The 16,271-nt window shown below is 45.3% G+C and overlaps 1 protein-coding gene across 1 annotated transcript in view; it reads left to right on the plus strand.

Moving 5' to 3' along the window:
* The window catches only part of RMND1 (required for meiotic nuclear division 1 homolog), a 44,577-nt gene extending 31,740 nt beyond the window's left edge, over positions 1–12,837 (plus strand). Inside the window, exons 11-12 of the mRNA XM_047101807.1 lie at positions 12,038–12,154; positions 12,622–12,837. Coding sequence (XP_046957763.1) covers positions 12,038–12,154; positions 12,622–12,663 — 159 coding nt within the window. The 3' untranslated portion in view covers positions 12,664–12,837. The remainder of the gene's footprint in view (positions 1–12,037; positions 12,155–12,621) is intronic.
* The last annotated feature ends 3,434 nt before the right edge of the window (positions 12,838–16,271 follow it).

Here is a 16,271-nt window from a genome sequence, read left to right on the forward strand (position 1 = left end):
TGTTAGTTATCTGTGGATTGCCTTTTCTCCTTCCTTCCAGCCAGTTTAGTACCTTTAATTTCCTTCATTGCCTAATGGGTTATGTTCAAGTGTTCTTGCTTTCATATACAAGGACCGTCGTGTTTCCTCCTCTTTTTCAGTCTTCTTTCCTACCACTTCCCCAGTGCATCCGATGCCCAGTCAAAAATAAATGACTTACAACTTCAGAAACCCACCATGGCTCATTGAATGTTATGGCAGCTCTGGTATCTACATATTTTCCCCCACATCAGACACTTCCCCCTGAAGAACAACATCGAAATTGTCTGTGTAGTTGTCACTGACCTGTATAGTACCAACTATAGTTGTCCCTGAACTTGCTACCACCTCTATCTGCATGGCCGTCTTCGAGCACAGGCGAGTAGAGGTCGCTTCCAGTGGTCAGGGCACGAGGCCCACCCTAAACCGTGTTGCTTTTAGCTACCGCGAAAAGATTGATCAGTGATACCATAAGATTCGAATTTCAGTGGCCTCCGATACGGTTTTAGGTACTAAGTCTACCTAGACAGGATCTGGCAATCCAGATGTCTGGTCAGACATGAAAAACGTTGGGCTTGCATAGCTGTGGACTGTGCCTACAGGGTCCAGGGGCTGAAGGTCCAGGGGCTATAAAAGGGATGCCAAAAGCTTTACGGAGTTGGGGGCTCTCCTGTGGTTACACTCGTTGGCTATCACTGCGAAAAAACTTGTTGCAAACCTGAGTGGCTTCAAACAGCACTTACTGTCCCAGAGTTTGAGGAGTCCGGAATCCGGGTCCGGCTCAGCCCGGGCCTCCGGCTCTCACGAGGCTGCAGTAATCTCCGGGACCAGCGGGGAAGGCGAACTTCCTAGTTCACCCCTGTGTCGTCGACAAGATTCAGTTCCTCCCAGGCCGTTGGGCTGAAGCCTCAGCTCCTCCTGAGCTCGTGGCCAGAGGCCTCCCTCCGTTCCCGGCCCCATTGTCTTCTCCGTAGAGCAGGCAGCCCGTTTTGTCTGGGCGAGCGGGTGAGAGGAAGGGGGCAGAGCACCGCCAAGACAGACTCAGTCTCTCGCAGCCTCGTCCGCGATTACAGCCTGCTTGCTTTTGCGGTATTTTTGTCAGACACAAGTCACAAGGGGAGCCCACGGTCCAGGGGAGGGGACTGCACAGGGGTGTGAATTCCAGGTGACAAGGATCTTTGGGTGACGTCTTAGAAGTCTGCCTAACATAGACTTCAGGTTTTGAAAGAGGTGGAGAAGGGGCGCCTGGGTGGCGCAGTCGGTTAAGCGTCCGACTTCAGCCAGGTCACGATCTCGCGGTCCGGGAGTTCGAGCCCCGCGTCAGGCTCTGGGCTGATGGCTCAGAGCCTGGAGCCTGTTTCCGATTCGGTGTCTCCCTCTCTCTCTGCCCCTCCCCCGTTCATGCTCTGTCTCTCTCTGTCCCAAAAATAAATAAACGTTGAAAAAAAAAATTTTTTTGAAAGAGGTGGAGAACATTTTAGAAGCCTACTTGGTAAGCGCTGTGACCCACGTCATCCTCTCGCTGCTGCGACTTCAGTGATCCCCTGCTTCAGGCCACCAAAGGCACTGCCAGCAAGCACCTACTGCTCCCACGTGCAGGATCCTCAGTAAGCCAGCTGCCACTGCCACTTGGCTTGGGCAAGAAGGATGATAACAGACTAACGATCTGATCTCTAACCTGGAACGTGGCCATTTTTCTGTGTCTCTTCTCACTATTCAAGATGGAATTCTTGGCATCGGGTCTGCAACCGAGGACACCTTGAACGAAGAATACCTTGACAACCAAGTGGACAACCAAATGGTCAAGTGCAAGCATAAAACTCTCAGAACAGAAGGGCTGTGTAGGCTCATCCCCCTCTACTCGGAGGATGCTGAGCGTACTCTTTCTTCCAGTAGTGAGGCCGGTTTGAGATGGAGTCTCTCCATGAAAGGATTGACACGTAACCACTGTTACACAGCGGCAGTTGGGAGGATCCGCTGCTAACCCAGTCTCTAGAACCCTAGACACGTGGAGAAAGCCCTGTGCCGTGCCAGCTAGACAAGGCACCAATCCCTGCGGGTGGCTGTATTTATAGCTCCAAGATTTAAAATCTCTTGAGAAGAAGTAAAACAATTCAATCACAGACAACAGGATCTTGTATGTAGAATGTCCTAAAGAATCTACAAAAAAGCTACAAGAACTAATTAGCGAATTTCTCAAGGTTAAAAAACCCAGGGTCACTATATAAAAAAATAACTATACTGCAAATGAACAATTGGAAAATGAAATATTTGAAATACCATTTACAATATGGTCAAGACCTCAGATTATATAGGAATAAATTTTTTAAAAAAAGATCTGTACCCTGAAAACTACAAATGTTGGCTGAGAAATTAAATGAAGACATATCCCGTGTACGTACAACAGAAGATTCAGTATTATGAAGAAGTTACTTCTGGAAGTTACCCTGTAGATTCCAACTCAGTCCCAAGCAAAACGCCAGCAGGCTTTTAAAAAATGTATTTTAGAAGTAACAAGCTGATTATAAAATGTAAATGGAAGGGGCCTAGACTAGCCAAACCAACTCTGAAGAAAGGACAAAGTTGTAGGACTTTTATCATCTGATTTTAAGGCTTGCTTAAATTAAGCTACCGTAATCAAGACATTTGACTCTTGGCATAAGAATAGACATATAGATTAATGGAACAGAGTAGATTTCAGAAACAGACCTGTACACATATAGGCAATTGATGTTTTTTCTTAGGTGATTGATTTTTGACAAATCAGCTCAACAAATGGCTGGAATAATTGGATAGCCATAAGTTAAAAAAAAAAACAAAAAAACTCTAGGGGTACCTGGGTGGCTCAGTTGTTTAAGCATTCAACTCTGGATTTCAGCTCAGGTCATGATCTCACTGTTTGTGCGATGGAGCCCCGCCTCGAGTCCCGAGCCAGGCTCTGTGCTGTCAGCACAGAATCTGTGCTTGGGATTCTCCCTCTCTCTGCCTCTCCCCTGCTTGCACTTGCATGATCTTGCTCTCTCTCTCTCTCAAAGAAAAGAAAAAAAAAAAGAACTCTATTCTTTACTTCACACACATGGATCAGAGACTTATAAAAACTAAAATTATAAAACTTTAGGAATAAAAAATAGGAGAAAGCCTCCTGACCTTCAGGCAGGCAAAGGTTTCTTAGGGGAAAAAAAAAATGAACCTTGGGGGGAAAACTTGGTAAGTTCAACTTTGTCAAAACTAAAAACTACTGCTCCTCGAAAGACATTGCTAAGTATATGAAAGACAAGTCACAGGCTGGGAGGAAATGTTCTCAGTATGTATTCCTGACAGAGGACTTATCCAGAAAATATAAAGAACTCTTTCTACTCCGTAATTAAAGGGCAGCCCGATTTTTGAAATGGGGGAGAGATTTGGACACCTCACAAAAGAAAATAATGCAAGTGGCCGTATGAACATGAATAAGATGTTCAGTGTCCTTGTTCACCAAGAAAGTGCAAATTAAAACTACAATGTGAGGGGTGCTCAGTCGGTTAAACGTCCCACTCTTGACTTCAGCTCAGGTCATGATCTCATGGTTTGTGAGTTCGAGCCCCTCATCGGGCTCTGCGTTGTCAGGGTGGAGCCTGCCTGGGATTCTGTCTCCCTCTCTCTCTGCCCCTCCCTGCTTGCTCACTATCTCTATTTCTTTCTCAAAAACAAAAACAAAAAAACTTTAAAAACTACAATGTGATATCACTACACACCCATTAGAATGGCTAAAATTTAAAAGACTGATACCAGGTATTAGTAAGGATGGGGGGCAACTGGAATTTTCATTACTCGTGGAAATATAAATTGGTACAATGGCTTGGCAGTTTCTTATAAAACCAATCATTGTCTTACGAGAAGACTCAACAATTCCACTCCTAAGTATTTTACCCAGGAGAAACGAAAACGTGTCCTCTCGCGTTTTATATACAAATGTTCGTAGCAGCTTTATTCATAATAGCCCCAAACTAGAAGAAGTCCGGTGGTGCCCATCAGTAAGTGAATGGATAAACAAATTGTGGTATATCCATACAGTGGAATACCACTCAGCAATAAGTTAATTACTAATACATGCCACAACATGGATAAATACCAGAATCATTATGCCGAATGAAAAAATCTAGATACAAAAACAGATGTGCTGTATTTATGGGATTTAGAAAGGCGAATCGAATCTGTAGTTACAGAAAGTGGATCATTGATTCCCTGGAGCTCAGGATGGGTGGGTGGATGGGACCTTAGTTTTCATAGCACAAAGGAACTTTTTGGGATGATGGAAACATTGCAGGGACAGTTGCAAGGATATCCGTTTGTCAAAAGTCTTCCAATTGTATAGTTAGAAAGGCTGCATTTTATTGTATGCAAATTATGCCTCAGTAAAGTTAACTTGAAAATAAAGTCTCTTATGAGAATTCTTTAATGACACACTAACGGAAAACATCAGTGTTGATGAGACAAATTTCACTGGGGGCAAATCGGAGAGCACTCAAAGTTACTGCCCTTGGGTGTCTCTTTTTGTCTTGGAATGGAGACTTCTGGTGGAATCATGATCATTGTGATGGGGTCCAAAGCCATTGCCACCAAGCAGATGCAGAGACCTTCTCTGCCTCTTCTGATAACCAGCCTGCTGTGCTTAATTGAGTCAGTAACGTGAGCAGTAACCAAGATAACCAGCTGCTTGGAAGCTTGGGCTCAGGCACACTCCCCCCACCCCATCCTGTCTTCCCTCAAACCACGGTTCTGTGATATTGATGCCAAAGGTGTCTTTCACGTGTCCTTCGTGGACAGGAGTACCGGAGAGGAGGAACAATATCACGGTCACCAATTAGGAACGTGGTTTGAGCATATGGCTCACCGAAGTTTCAAGAACTGAATATGAACACGGCATTCAACAGGAAAGCCAGAGTTGAAGATGAGAAATGTCAAAGGAGGGTCAATAACGAAGACAGAAGTGCAATGAAAAAATCAACTAGCTGGACAAGAATCAAAATGCTGAGAAGGAAGGGAAAACCTGGAGAAAGTGCCAGTGCATCATACTCTGTTAAACCAGGAGGGGTATCTCGGGGCTTCCCTGGGCACAGAGCTCCTCCAGTGGAGACACCATGGGAAGGTTGACTGTGCAGCCCAGAGGGCAGGTGGGGTAGGGTCCAGTCAGTCCCCAAATTGGAAAAGTCCCGGAACAGGTCCGTTCTGTGGCAGTTTTGTTTATTTTTTTTTAAATCTTGTACGAACTATATTTAACTACAGTACTACTGGCTTCTCAGTCCTTAACTGAGTACACAGGGAGGATGCATACATTGCAGTTCATCAGAATAAGGGTCTGTTTAAATGTGGCACCATCATCTATCTCTAGCTTAAGTTCTTTCAAGTTGATGTGATTTGATTCATTTGATGCTTTTGGGCCAGGACCATCTCTGGTTGCATTTTGCCTGATGAGCCCAAAGGTCACCTCCTAGGAAAGGTTTTCCATCGGGTCTGTGCCTCTGTGCTTCTGGAGTTCTTTGTATGTATGTCCCAGGGGCAGCACTTCACACGCTGCATCTGAGTGTTCTGACCACGTGCACGGACTGGGTTCCTGCTGAGGTCCCTCTTCCTGGTTTGTGGCCACCTTCTCAGTGTGGCCTCACATGGCAGAAGGAGAAAGTGCTGTCCGGGGACTCTTCCTCTTCCCGTAAGGACACTAATTCCATCATAGGGGCCCCACCCTCATGACCTCATCTCCACCTGATCACCTCCCAAAGGCCCCATCTCCAAATACCACCACCTTAGGAGTTAGGGCTTCACCATAAGAATTTAAGGTGGATACAAACATTCTGTAATACCAACAGTCCCTGAAAATTCACTTTAATTTTTCTTTAGGAGCTAAAATTCAAGATTGATTTTAATTATCTTTATAAATTACATATTTCTACCACATCTCTATTGGATTCTATGTTAGGAACTGGGGCAAGATAGCTAAAAGTAGAAGTAGCAATGTATTAGGGGGAAAGGGACTTCTATGAAATTGGAGCTATACCCGTGGGATTCCCCCTCCTTCCTTACAACACAGCAGCAAAGGGGATAGAAGCTACTTTCCCCAAATATCTGAATATATGGTAGGCACACCGGAGACAGAGGGATGATTTGGCTCATGGGCCCAGAGGGCAAGCAAGGTAGGTGGATTGGGACCTCTAGTAGGTAAATGCCTGCTAAGCATGGTGGTCACGTGGGTTTGAACTACATTCCATTGTATATAATGGAGGTTCTGGATTTGGATGTTCTGTTTCTGAAAACTCCTTACATAGCAACTAAAACGCTCATCAGAATTCCTTTGGTAACTGACGGTTTTTATGGAACTCTCCTCTCATTCCATTAAATTAGTCTCCCCAATAGCATAGGTGCCCTGTTACTACCATTGTCATCTACGTGGCTTGATTGGGTCATTACAGCTAATTGTTCATCATCTCCCAGCCCCACTCTGAGCCATCTCTTTGGTGTCAAACCTTCCACATGAGTTAGCAAGCATTCCTGAAAGTTCCCAAACTACATTTCTCAGGGTACTTTCTTAGCATGCCAAAGGCAGTTAAGACTAGTTATGTGAAGATTATTTAGAAGGAGATAAAAGAATTTAACGTTCCTTACGTGCTCAACGCAATGCTGGCACCGTGTGTGATACAAAAAAAAAAAAAATTAAGAACCGGTGCTGCCCTTGAACAAGGTTTACAGTGTTCCAAGAAGACGTACAGGACAAAGAGAGTTAGTGGTGGTGTCACGAAAAAGCTGTTCCTTCTTCCAGTTTGTTGTTGGTTTTTTTTCCCAGGGGAAAGAATCTTGAGAAAAAGAAGAGTAATAGGCACGAGATGTGCGGAAAGCCATCCAAAAAGTTGAAGGTGGAGGCGAAGTCCTTTCAGCCGGTATTAGGGGTTCAGTGGGAAAGTCGGAGACGGGTTGCACAAGTGCAGTCGCGCCAGGAAAGCCAGGTTGCGGTGGGCCCCTCACCACACCGGTCCGTCGGCGTCCCCGAGTCCTGTCGTGGGTTCCTTCCGTGACTTCCACGCCCATTTCTTCCTGACGATTTCCAATAAGTGTATCTGACCTCAGTTTCCTGTTTGCCTTCCCGCCGTTACCACTGCTGCTTCATCGCCTGCTAAATCCCACACGTCCTCCACACTCACGGATCTCCTAGCATCCCTCCGAGAGTGACTTCTGTGTGTCGCTGCACGCCAGCGTGTAGGCTCCCTGGGGTCAGAGACCAGGATGATCCTCTTACCCGTTACAGTCCCAGTTCTCGGCAAGGCCTCACCCAGAGCACATGCGCAGTAAATGTCTGTAGAACTACTCAGTGGTTAAGATCGCAGAATGCAACCCGTGGCATTCTCCCAGAACACACTGAACCCTCCCTGTTCTCCGTTTCAGCTCGTGGCGGGACCACCAGCCTCATCTCTCTGTCAGTCAAGCAGAAAATTGAAATGCATGGTGGTTTCCTCTTTCTACTTCATTCACCTTCCACGTCCAGGCACACCGTCCTTTCGTTTTCTCCTACAAATCCATTCATTGACCGATACTTCTTTTTTTTTTTTTAATTTTTTTTTTCCAACGTTTATTTATTTTTGGGACAGAGAGAGACAGAGCATGAACGGGGGAGGGGCAGAGAGAGAGGGAGACACAGAATGGGAAACAGGCTCCAGGCTCTGAGCCATCAGCCCAGAGCCTGACGCGGGGCTCGAACTCACGGACCGCGAGATCGTGACCTGGCTGAAGTCGGACGCTTAACCGACTGCGCCACCCAGGCGCCCCGATTGACCGATACTTCTTGAGAGTCCAGATGACAGGCCCTGGGCTGGTGACCACACGGGGGACGGGGGGGGGGGGTGGGGGGGCGGGTTACAATGCTGACGCCTCCCTTCTAGGCCCCACCTGTAACACTCCCCGGACTGTTCCCATACCTTCTTCGCTGGACCGTTTAGCTGGAAGGCAGAGATGTCTCCTCTGCCCGGCACAGTATAGTAAATACGACATTTGAAGACGGAACAAAGGACCCGCAGCGCCTACAGAATAAAATCCCAAGGTTACCTCGAGGTGGAGGTTTCTCTTGTGCTGTAACGAGTTGCCGCAAACTGGCTTACCGCAAACACATCGGATTACAGCGCTGTGGGTCAGAAGTCTGACGGGAGAGTCATTGAGGCAAAATCAAGGTGTGGCAGGACTGCGTTCCTTTCAGGAGGCGCTGGGCAGGAAAAGGCTTTCCTTGCCTTCTCCGGGTCCTACAGGCTGCCCACGTCCCTTGGCCTGCAGCCCCTGCCACACAGCAGAGGCGAGTTGGGGCCTCATGTGGCATCACTTGAAGCTCTTCCTGCCGTTTCCACCGTGACTACGCTGAACCCCACCTCCCCCAATAATCTAGGTTTATCTCCCTGTCTTAAGGTCAGCTGATCAGCAGCGTTGATTCTATATGCAATCGTAACTCTCCTTCTCCAGGCCGTGTGCATAAGTCCCAGGGATCAGGGTGTGAATGCCCTTGGGGGATCGTTATTGTGCCTACGACATACGGTCTACAGTATCTCTCACAGTTGGGCACTAACTTACCTTTTTAACCTCACTTCCAAGTATTTCCAAGTATCCAGCGTGCTGTGCGTCCATGCGGTTTCCTGTGTGAGATGCTTTCCCCAGGTCCCCCTTCCTGTAGCTCCCCACCCTCCCCTCCCAGCACCTACCTATTTAGAACCCACTTCGCATTTACCACCTCTGTATACCATCCCTGTGTTCTCCCTCGTGTGTGCATGTAATGTGAATGACGCTGTAGCGAAATGAAGTAGGAAGCGTGCGCTAGTGGGGACTCCCTTGCACAAACCACGGGAAAAGTTTCAGCGCTGCTTTTATCACCGTGTACTGCCGAGAAAAACCAGGCTGGAGTGTGGGAGCCAGGCATGTCTCGCACAGACCCAAACGGGTCACTCGGGACTCTCTCTCCTGAGCACCTTCTGTGCCAGGTTGGCCTCCTTGCCTCTCCATGGCCTTCTCTGGGGAATGGGGGGAAACAGGTGTGGGGAGAGGGAACGTCCAAGTTGACATTTCGGTCTGCCTGGCAACGTCAAGGGATTGGGACAGGTGTCCAAGCTTTGACCAGCCGTGCGGTGAGAGAACTGGGCGTTATGGTCGGCTAAGCCCGGGTCTTCTCCCCAGCTCTTCCACCCTGGGGCCTTGGGGAGGAGGCCTGGGGAAGGTGCCAGGTGGGTGCTGACATCATGATGGGCAGTATCGGACGGTTGAAACTCGTGCAAGAGGAACCCCCCCAAGGTGGGGGGCAGGAGGGGAGGGTGCCGCGTGGACAGCAGAGGATCGTGAGGCAGAACGAAGTGCCCAACACCAGGGGACAGGGCACTGAGGAAAGAGTGGGCTGGAAGGCTTTCTGAAGATTGCTCAGGACCCCACCATCTAAAATGCGATTGGACCACATGATCTGGGATAATGTTATCAAGGAGGCAATGAACGGTAAAATGCTTACAAAGCTGTTGAGCAGCCATTTAGAATGAAAACTGATGCTGGGGGGGGGGGCGACGGTGATGGATCCCTTGAATAATGAATAGTTGATGAAGACCTACCTCTGTAGTACTAAGGAATGCTAAGTAGGGAGTAGATTCAAGACTGTCCACAGAGGGGTAACCGTAGGGAGTGGGGATTAGAGATCAAACATCTCCACCCCAGGTGACTGGGAAGATAAGGACCTGATTGGAAAAAGGAAACCCAAGGCAAGGGATAGACTTGAACAGGATGTCAGTTTTCGTTTGAGAAACATTAAATTTGAGGTGTGGGCAGGAGACCCAGAAGATGTTTTATAGAAAGAAATTCAGTCAGAGAAGGGTGCCTGGGCGGCTCAGTCAGTTAAGTGTCCGACTCTTGATCTCCGCTCAGGTCTTGATCTCAGGATCACGCGTTCAAGCCCTGAGTTGGGCTCCTCATTGGGCATGAAGCCTACTTAAAAAGGAAATTCAGTCGAAGAGACCAGCATTAAACATTTATATTTGGGAGTAGAAAATAGTTAAGTCTTTCCCAAAATGTGGGATACATAACACTTGTTCAAGAGATGAATTTAGGTGATACAAGGACCCTGAATTAACATCGAAGCAAGTCACATTTCTCTCGGGAGAAGCACTTAGTTTGGCTGTCGCGGTTCTTGATAGGCCGTCTAACGGATGCGACTCTCCCACTTCCCCAGGTGTCAGGCTCAGCCTCCTGTTGGCAGCATAGTTTCACGTCGAACTGTTGTCCATTTATGGCAGTGACCCTTTACTTTTAAAATAGACATATTAAGCAGAGCCTTTGGAAATCATGTAATAGTGCAGCTGGAACACACACATCACATATAGTGATTGGGGACGCAGGGGCGGCGGGGGGGTGGTGATGGTGGGATGCGAGTGACCAAAGTTTAGGGAGCATCTACACAAACCAAAATGGGTGAGATCGTGCAAGCAGAGTGCAGAGCTAGAAGACAAGGAGGACAAGATCAGGACTTAGGGAAATGCTATCTAAAAACAAGAGGAGGTAGAGAAACCCCAGAAAAAAATGGTCAGAGGTAGAAAACTTAGTTCTTAGGGGAGAAAAAGTCAAAGGAAGTGTGTATTTCAAGGTGTTGTCAAATGTTTAACAGGTTTATAACCAAGAGAAGTTGCCATTTACCAATTAGGACATTTGGAGGTTTCAGGGGGGTTGTAATACGCAGCTTCTAAGGGCTGAAGAATAAACTGAGTGATGAGGAGGTGGAGGAAGGAAATGCCAGTTTAGTCAAAGGTGAAAGAAAACGGAAGAGGGTGGGGCCAGTGTCTTGAAGAGAGAAGCAAGCCTGGGGATGAGCAAGTTTACAGACCAAGATTGAACAGCCAGTAGGAACAGGGGGCAAAGAAAGTAGGAAAGAAAGGAGAGGAAAGGAGGCACTGTCCTAAACATTTATACAGATGAGAAACTACATAATGTCCAGCCTGGAAACATGGTAAATGTATGCTTGAGTGTGGTCCCCCATGTGCTCTCATGATTAAGGCGACGTAATGCTCTGTGCAGAATCCTTATACATATGGCACACTGACACATTTCCATTAATCCCCAAACATGCACCTGTGGGGATGGCCTCAAATTTCCAGACCAGATCCACACCACCCCGTAAGTTATCAAAGGGAAACTATTTTTTTTTTTAATTTTTTTTTCAACGTTTATTTATTTTTGGGACAGAGAGAGACAGAGCATGAACGGGGAGGGGCAGAGAGAGGGAGACACAGAATCGGAAACAGGCTCCAGGCTCTGAGCCATCAGCCCAGAGCCTGACGCGGGGCTCGAACTCACGGACCGCGAGATCGTGACCTGGCTGAAGTCGGACGTTTAACCGACTGCGCCACCCAGGCGCCCCAAAGGGAAACTATTTTTTAAAGGTTTCCAGATTTTCCAGTTTCCAAAAGAAGGTGAAATACAGAGATTAAGGAGGTATAACTACCAGGAGTCCCATCCAAGTCTCAAATTCAAAGACTCTGAACCCATCCCAACCAGCCTGTGGCGAGGCATCGGAAACCAGAACCTCTGCAGTTGAGCACTGAAAGCAGTGCCATCTAGTGGCAAGTATGCAGCAGGTCAAGTAAAGTTTGGGGGTATGGGCAGCTTTAGTAGAAGGTAATCATTGTCATCTTCAGGCCATGTTTTGGCCACAAAGCATGTTCTGACCACAGAGCATGTTTCGGGTTTGCCTTTCTTAACTGCTAAAAACCCAAGGGCAGCTACCAAAAGCTAGGACTCCACAACTTTATTTTTACATCTTCCACCAAAATCTTGGGCTGTAAGAGCTTCAGTATGCAGAGTACTTCTGCAGTCAAATCTGTGCTTTACAAAATGTCTCTAGAGTCACAAGAGGCAGAGAGGGGAGAGGCCTAAGGAACAAGAGTATACCTATTTCAAGCCCTTAGAAGTTTGAGATGTGACACTCTTCTTAGGCTTGTTGGAATATAAATACAGGACACTTCCTAAGATTTTTCTGATGCAGGTCATGAATGAAAAACTTCAACACTGCATGGAGCTGACAGATCTAATGAGGAATCACCTGACCGAGAAGAGGGCACTCCGCCTGGAGTGGATGATTGTCATTCTGATCACCATCGAGGTAAGGATCTTTTTAAGCTGAAAATAAGGGTGCCTGGCTGACTCTTGCTGGAGCGTTCAACTCAATCTCAGGGTCGCGGGTCTGGGCCTAATTTTGGGTGTAGGGATTACTTAAAAAAATAAAAATTAAAAATCTAAAAAAGTAACAGTGTGACATAGAAAATGACAGTGCAGAAGAACATGGCTTTGTCCTACTTACTGAGTTTATTTGGAAGTGAGGCAAGTTTCAAGTGGCTATGGCAATATTGCAAATGCACCAAGTGTGATTTTTGGAGAAGTTCCATTTTTAAAGACAGCATTTAGAGAATGTTCTAGCTGCAAATTTATAGGCCCTTTGCCTCAGATCTGCAGCTTGCCACATGGGAAAGACTACAGGAGCACTTTTCATTAATCACAATCTTGGAAAGTCATTTAGTTTGTACAAATGATTTGCTATGAAATTAATAAATCTCATTTTATCACCCTAAGGTAATGTTTGAATTGGGACGAGTATTTTTCCTGATCAAGTGATGGCCAAAGAAAAGCATCAGTGCAAGGGATATTAAAGTTCTGCAATCAAAAATAAATGCTCACTGTTGGGGGAATCTCTTATTTAGTAGGTATTTAATTTTTTTAATCAAAAAGTTGCAGTGATCTTTTTTAGCTCCTAAATGTATTGCTGCTTGAATAAAAATTAATGACAAATCTGGCGTTGGGGTCTTTAACTGAGAAGCTGAAAGGAAGGTATTTTTAAAGAACTGTGGAAAGCTTAGTACCTAAGAAATCTTAGTACCTAAGAATTATTAAAGCCAAAAGGCTTAGATTTTGGACACTACCCATCATCTTTCTCCAGGAAATCCAATCCTAGCCCTAAGTTCCCATACAGGAACTCTAGAGTGTTGGGAGTAAATACATAAAATACAGGTTTGTGATGACATAAGTGGAATTTTCTTTACCTACTTTGGATGACATAATTTCAGGATAACTGCTCATTGACATTTCTTTTTATTAATCAGTACTGTCCATCCTTTCACTACCTACCTAGTCAGAATATTCTTCCCACAAACACTTTTCATTTCACACATACTTTGGGGAAATGAAAAAATGCCACAAAGAACTTGACATTTATGTGCTTACCATCTTGAACTGGTAAACATTTTTTTTTATGTTTATTTTTGAGAGAGTGCAAGCAGGGTAGGGGCAGGAGAAGAGGGACAGAGCGTCTGAAGTGGGCTCTGTGCTGACAGCAGAGAACCCGACGTGGGGCTTGAACTCACAAACTGAACCATGAGGTCATGACCTGAGCCAAAGTCGGACCCTTAACCGACTGAGCCACCCAAGAGCCCTGATACACAACTTTTTAAATAAGCCCTTTTTATCTTCATTTTTATGCATAACCCCCACTTGCCCCACTATGCTTCCCACCACAATGAATTTAAATGTTCTGGGTTTTCTTCATACATTATACAGTTGACCCTTGAAAAAATGGGGGGGTTAGGGGCACCAGTCCCCCACGTAGCTGAAAATCCGTGTATAACTTTTGACTCCCCAAAAACTATTTTTGGCCTGTTGACCAAAAGCCTTACCGGTAAGTCAGTTAACACATTTTTTCTTACATGTATTATGTACTGTAATCTTACAATAAAGCAAGCTAGAGGAAAGGCTGAAAAAATGCATTTACATACTATACCGTATTTATGGAAAAAATCCACCTGCACAGGAGTGGAACTGCACAGTTCTTACCTGCTGTTCAGTTTGTATCTCTGAACAGTGTTACTGTTCTAAATCGAGACACTTATTTTGCAACTTAACTGCTACAGTGTTTCACCAAGAGAATACATATTTATACCCTTACTGCTGGTTTTTATGTACTTCTTTGCTCTAACAGTGCAAAGGTAAACATCCTGGCTTATTTTCAGTTCACTGCAAGAGTTCTTGAGCAGCAATCTGGTAGGTACGTTTCCCAAGGCTTCCCAAGGAACACATGGACATCGATAGTTCAAGAACAGCTTTCTAGACCTAAGTTCCAGGTCAGCACTCACAGAAAACGGCCGTGCCTGTGTGTACGCCTGCAGTCAATGTACCAAGCCTATTCTTTTCCCAGCTTCCCTTCTCACACTATACAGAAGACATTTCTCACCCATCTTGAATCTCAGTTCCATCTACTGTATTTAAAAACCTATAAATACATTTTAAAACCCTCCGGGAAAGCAACAAGAAGACAATTTGAAATATTGGCCAACAAAGCTTCCTAGTTTAATAGGGATAATCCCCCACCTATTAATTAAGAAGGGCATTTCCAATGAAGTTTTACTTCAATTATCAGTACGTACTCTACTGTTTGGGTCACCTTTGTGTTAACTGTAACAATTTTAACAACAAAAACAAACATCTGGTGTCTCGTGGTCCAGACAAATTCTAACATTTCAGCTTATATACAAGTATGCTGCAAAGATCAAAAGGATAATCAATAAGACCTTCAAGCGTAAAAATTTATTAGGTAAACATTTTGTGGGAAAAATATAACATTTTCCATAAGAAAAAGGAACAGTGTTAAGTCTGAATCGCTTACTTATGTTTAAAGGTATCATGGTAGCCACCAACTCATTATGGTAGTACATTCCACTAGATACATTAAAGGCAGATATAACAGATTTTTAAACATCAACATTTGATTCATCAGAAACTACATTTTTCAAATACTTAAATTCATGCTAAAAGCTTCAACTTTTAAAAGTTATAGAGAAGTTTTTAAAATTATCTTAGGTGTAACAGAAGCAAGGAAGTGTTTCACAATCACAATTTCTGTAAAAACAAAATGACCAAGAAATCCTACCAGAAGACTAAAGAGAGCCTCAAGTTAACTACATTTCACCAGTAGTCCTGGAAGCACTCTTCAAAATGGGATCAAATTTCTATCACTCATGAGAGGACAGTGGTTAAGACCAACCCGCATTCGAATTCTTCACCGCCACCTGCTAGCTGGATCACCTTGGGCCAATCACTGAGTCTCTCTGGGTCTTTTTCCATCTGTAAAATGGGTTTAATAGTACCACTACCTCATAGAGTTGCTAGGAGTATTAATGGGATTCACGTATGTGAAGCCTAGAGTTTACTGTTCCTACAATCCATCTGAGCAAAAATCCCAGTATGATTCTGAGATTAAATGGAGGTTGAAACAAATCACGAGGACTCCCTCTGAGTCCAGTTAACAGCATGAGAGACTTAAAGACAGAGGTTAGTAAACCCTGCACCTAAATGGATGAAGTGGTTCAAGTTCAATAAATACAAAGTAGTATTTCCACTGTTCGAATGAGTCGGCTGTTCAGCGCGAGCCCCAAAAGGCTTGGAAACTCTACACAATTCCCACGCACCAGGCAGCTGCCCATAAGCATTCTGGGTGCCTCCTCAGACAACCACAGCAGTCAGAAGTAGAGATGTTCTTACATGTCAAATCAATATATTGTTGCTCGCAGAAGAGAGATTTTTTTGAGAAAACTTAACCACACTCCCCTAATGTAAGTATTCCCTGGTCTTTCTACCACTTACAGCAGTTTTTTCCAAAGCGGGATGCTCAGACCAACTGCATCAGCGAACACCTGGGTGTCCGTGATTTAGATTCCTGTGTTTTGCAGTCAGAATTTCTGAGGCTGCAACTAACATGTTTTTCACAACTCTCCAAGAGGTTCCCATGCTCACTAAACTCGGAGAACCACTAACTTAAGAGACTTTTTATCGGCTCGTCCTCAGTTTACAGATACAGATGGTCAGTAATTCACTAGCACCTCTTGCTCCGTTTAATGTACTCATGTGTCTCTTCGGGTGATTCAGTTCTCACCTTCCCCAGCCCCATCCCCTCCCCTCGCGCTCCTCTGAGCCCCGCTTTACAAACCGCGTGTGGCCCCTGCTGTGAGATGGTGGAAGATGAGCAGAGGAAGGTTTGCCAAGTGCTTCCGATGCTATTCTATTAACTTTCAATTCTGGCCATTGGTTCTGAATTGCCATTTCTGTAAGGAAGATTTAAGGTCACTAGTCCAAATTCCCTTTCCTCAGACGTTTAACAAAGCAGGATTTTGTTAAAATCTTTAAAGGCCAGGGGCGCCTGGGTGGCGCAGTCGGTTAAGCGTCCGACTTCAGCC

Source organism: Lynx rufus, unplaced genomic scaffold (assembly GCF_022079265.1).
Source record: "Lynx rufus isolate CCGP_SWC_20201006 ecotype Redwood Valley unplaced genomic scaffold, mLynRuf1.p SCAF_6, whole genome shotgun sequence".
NCBI classification, from domain to species: domain Eukaryota; kingdom Metazoa; phylum Chordata; class Mammalia; order Carnivora; family Felidae; genus Lynx; species Lynx rufus.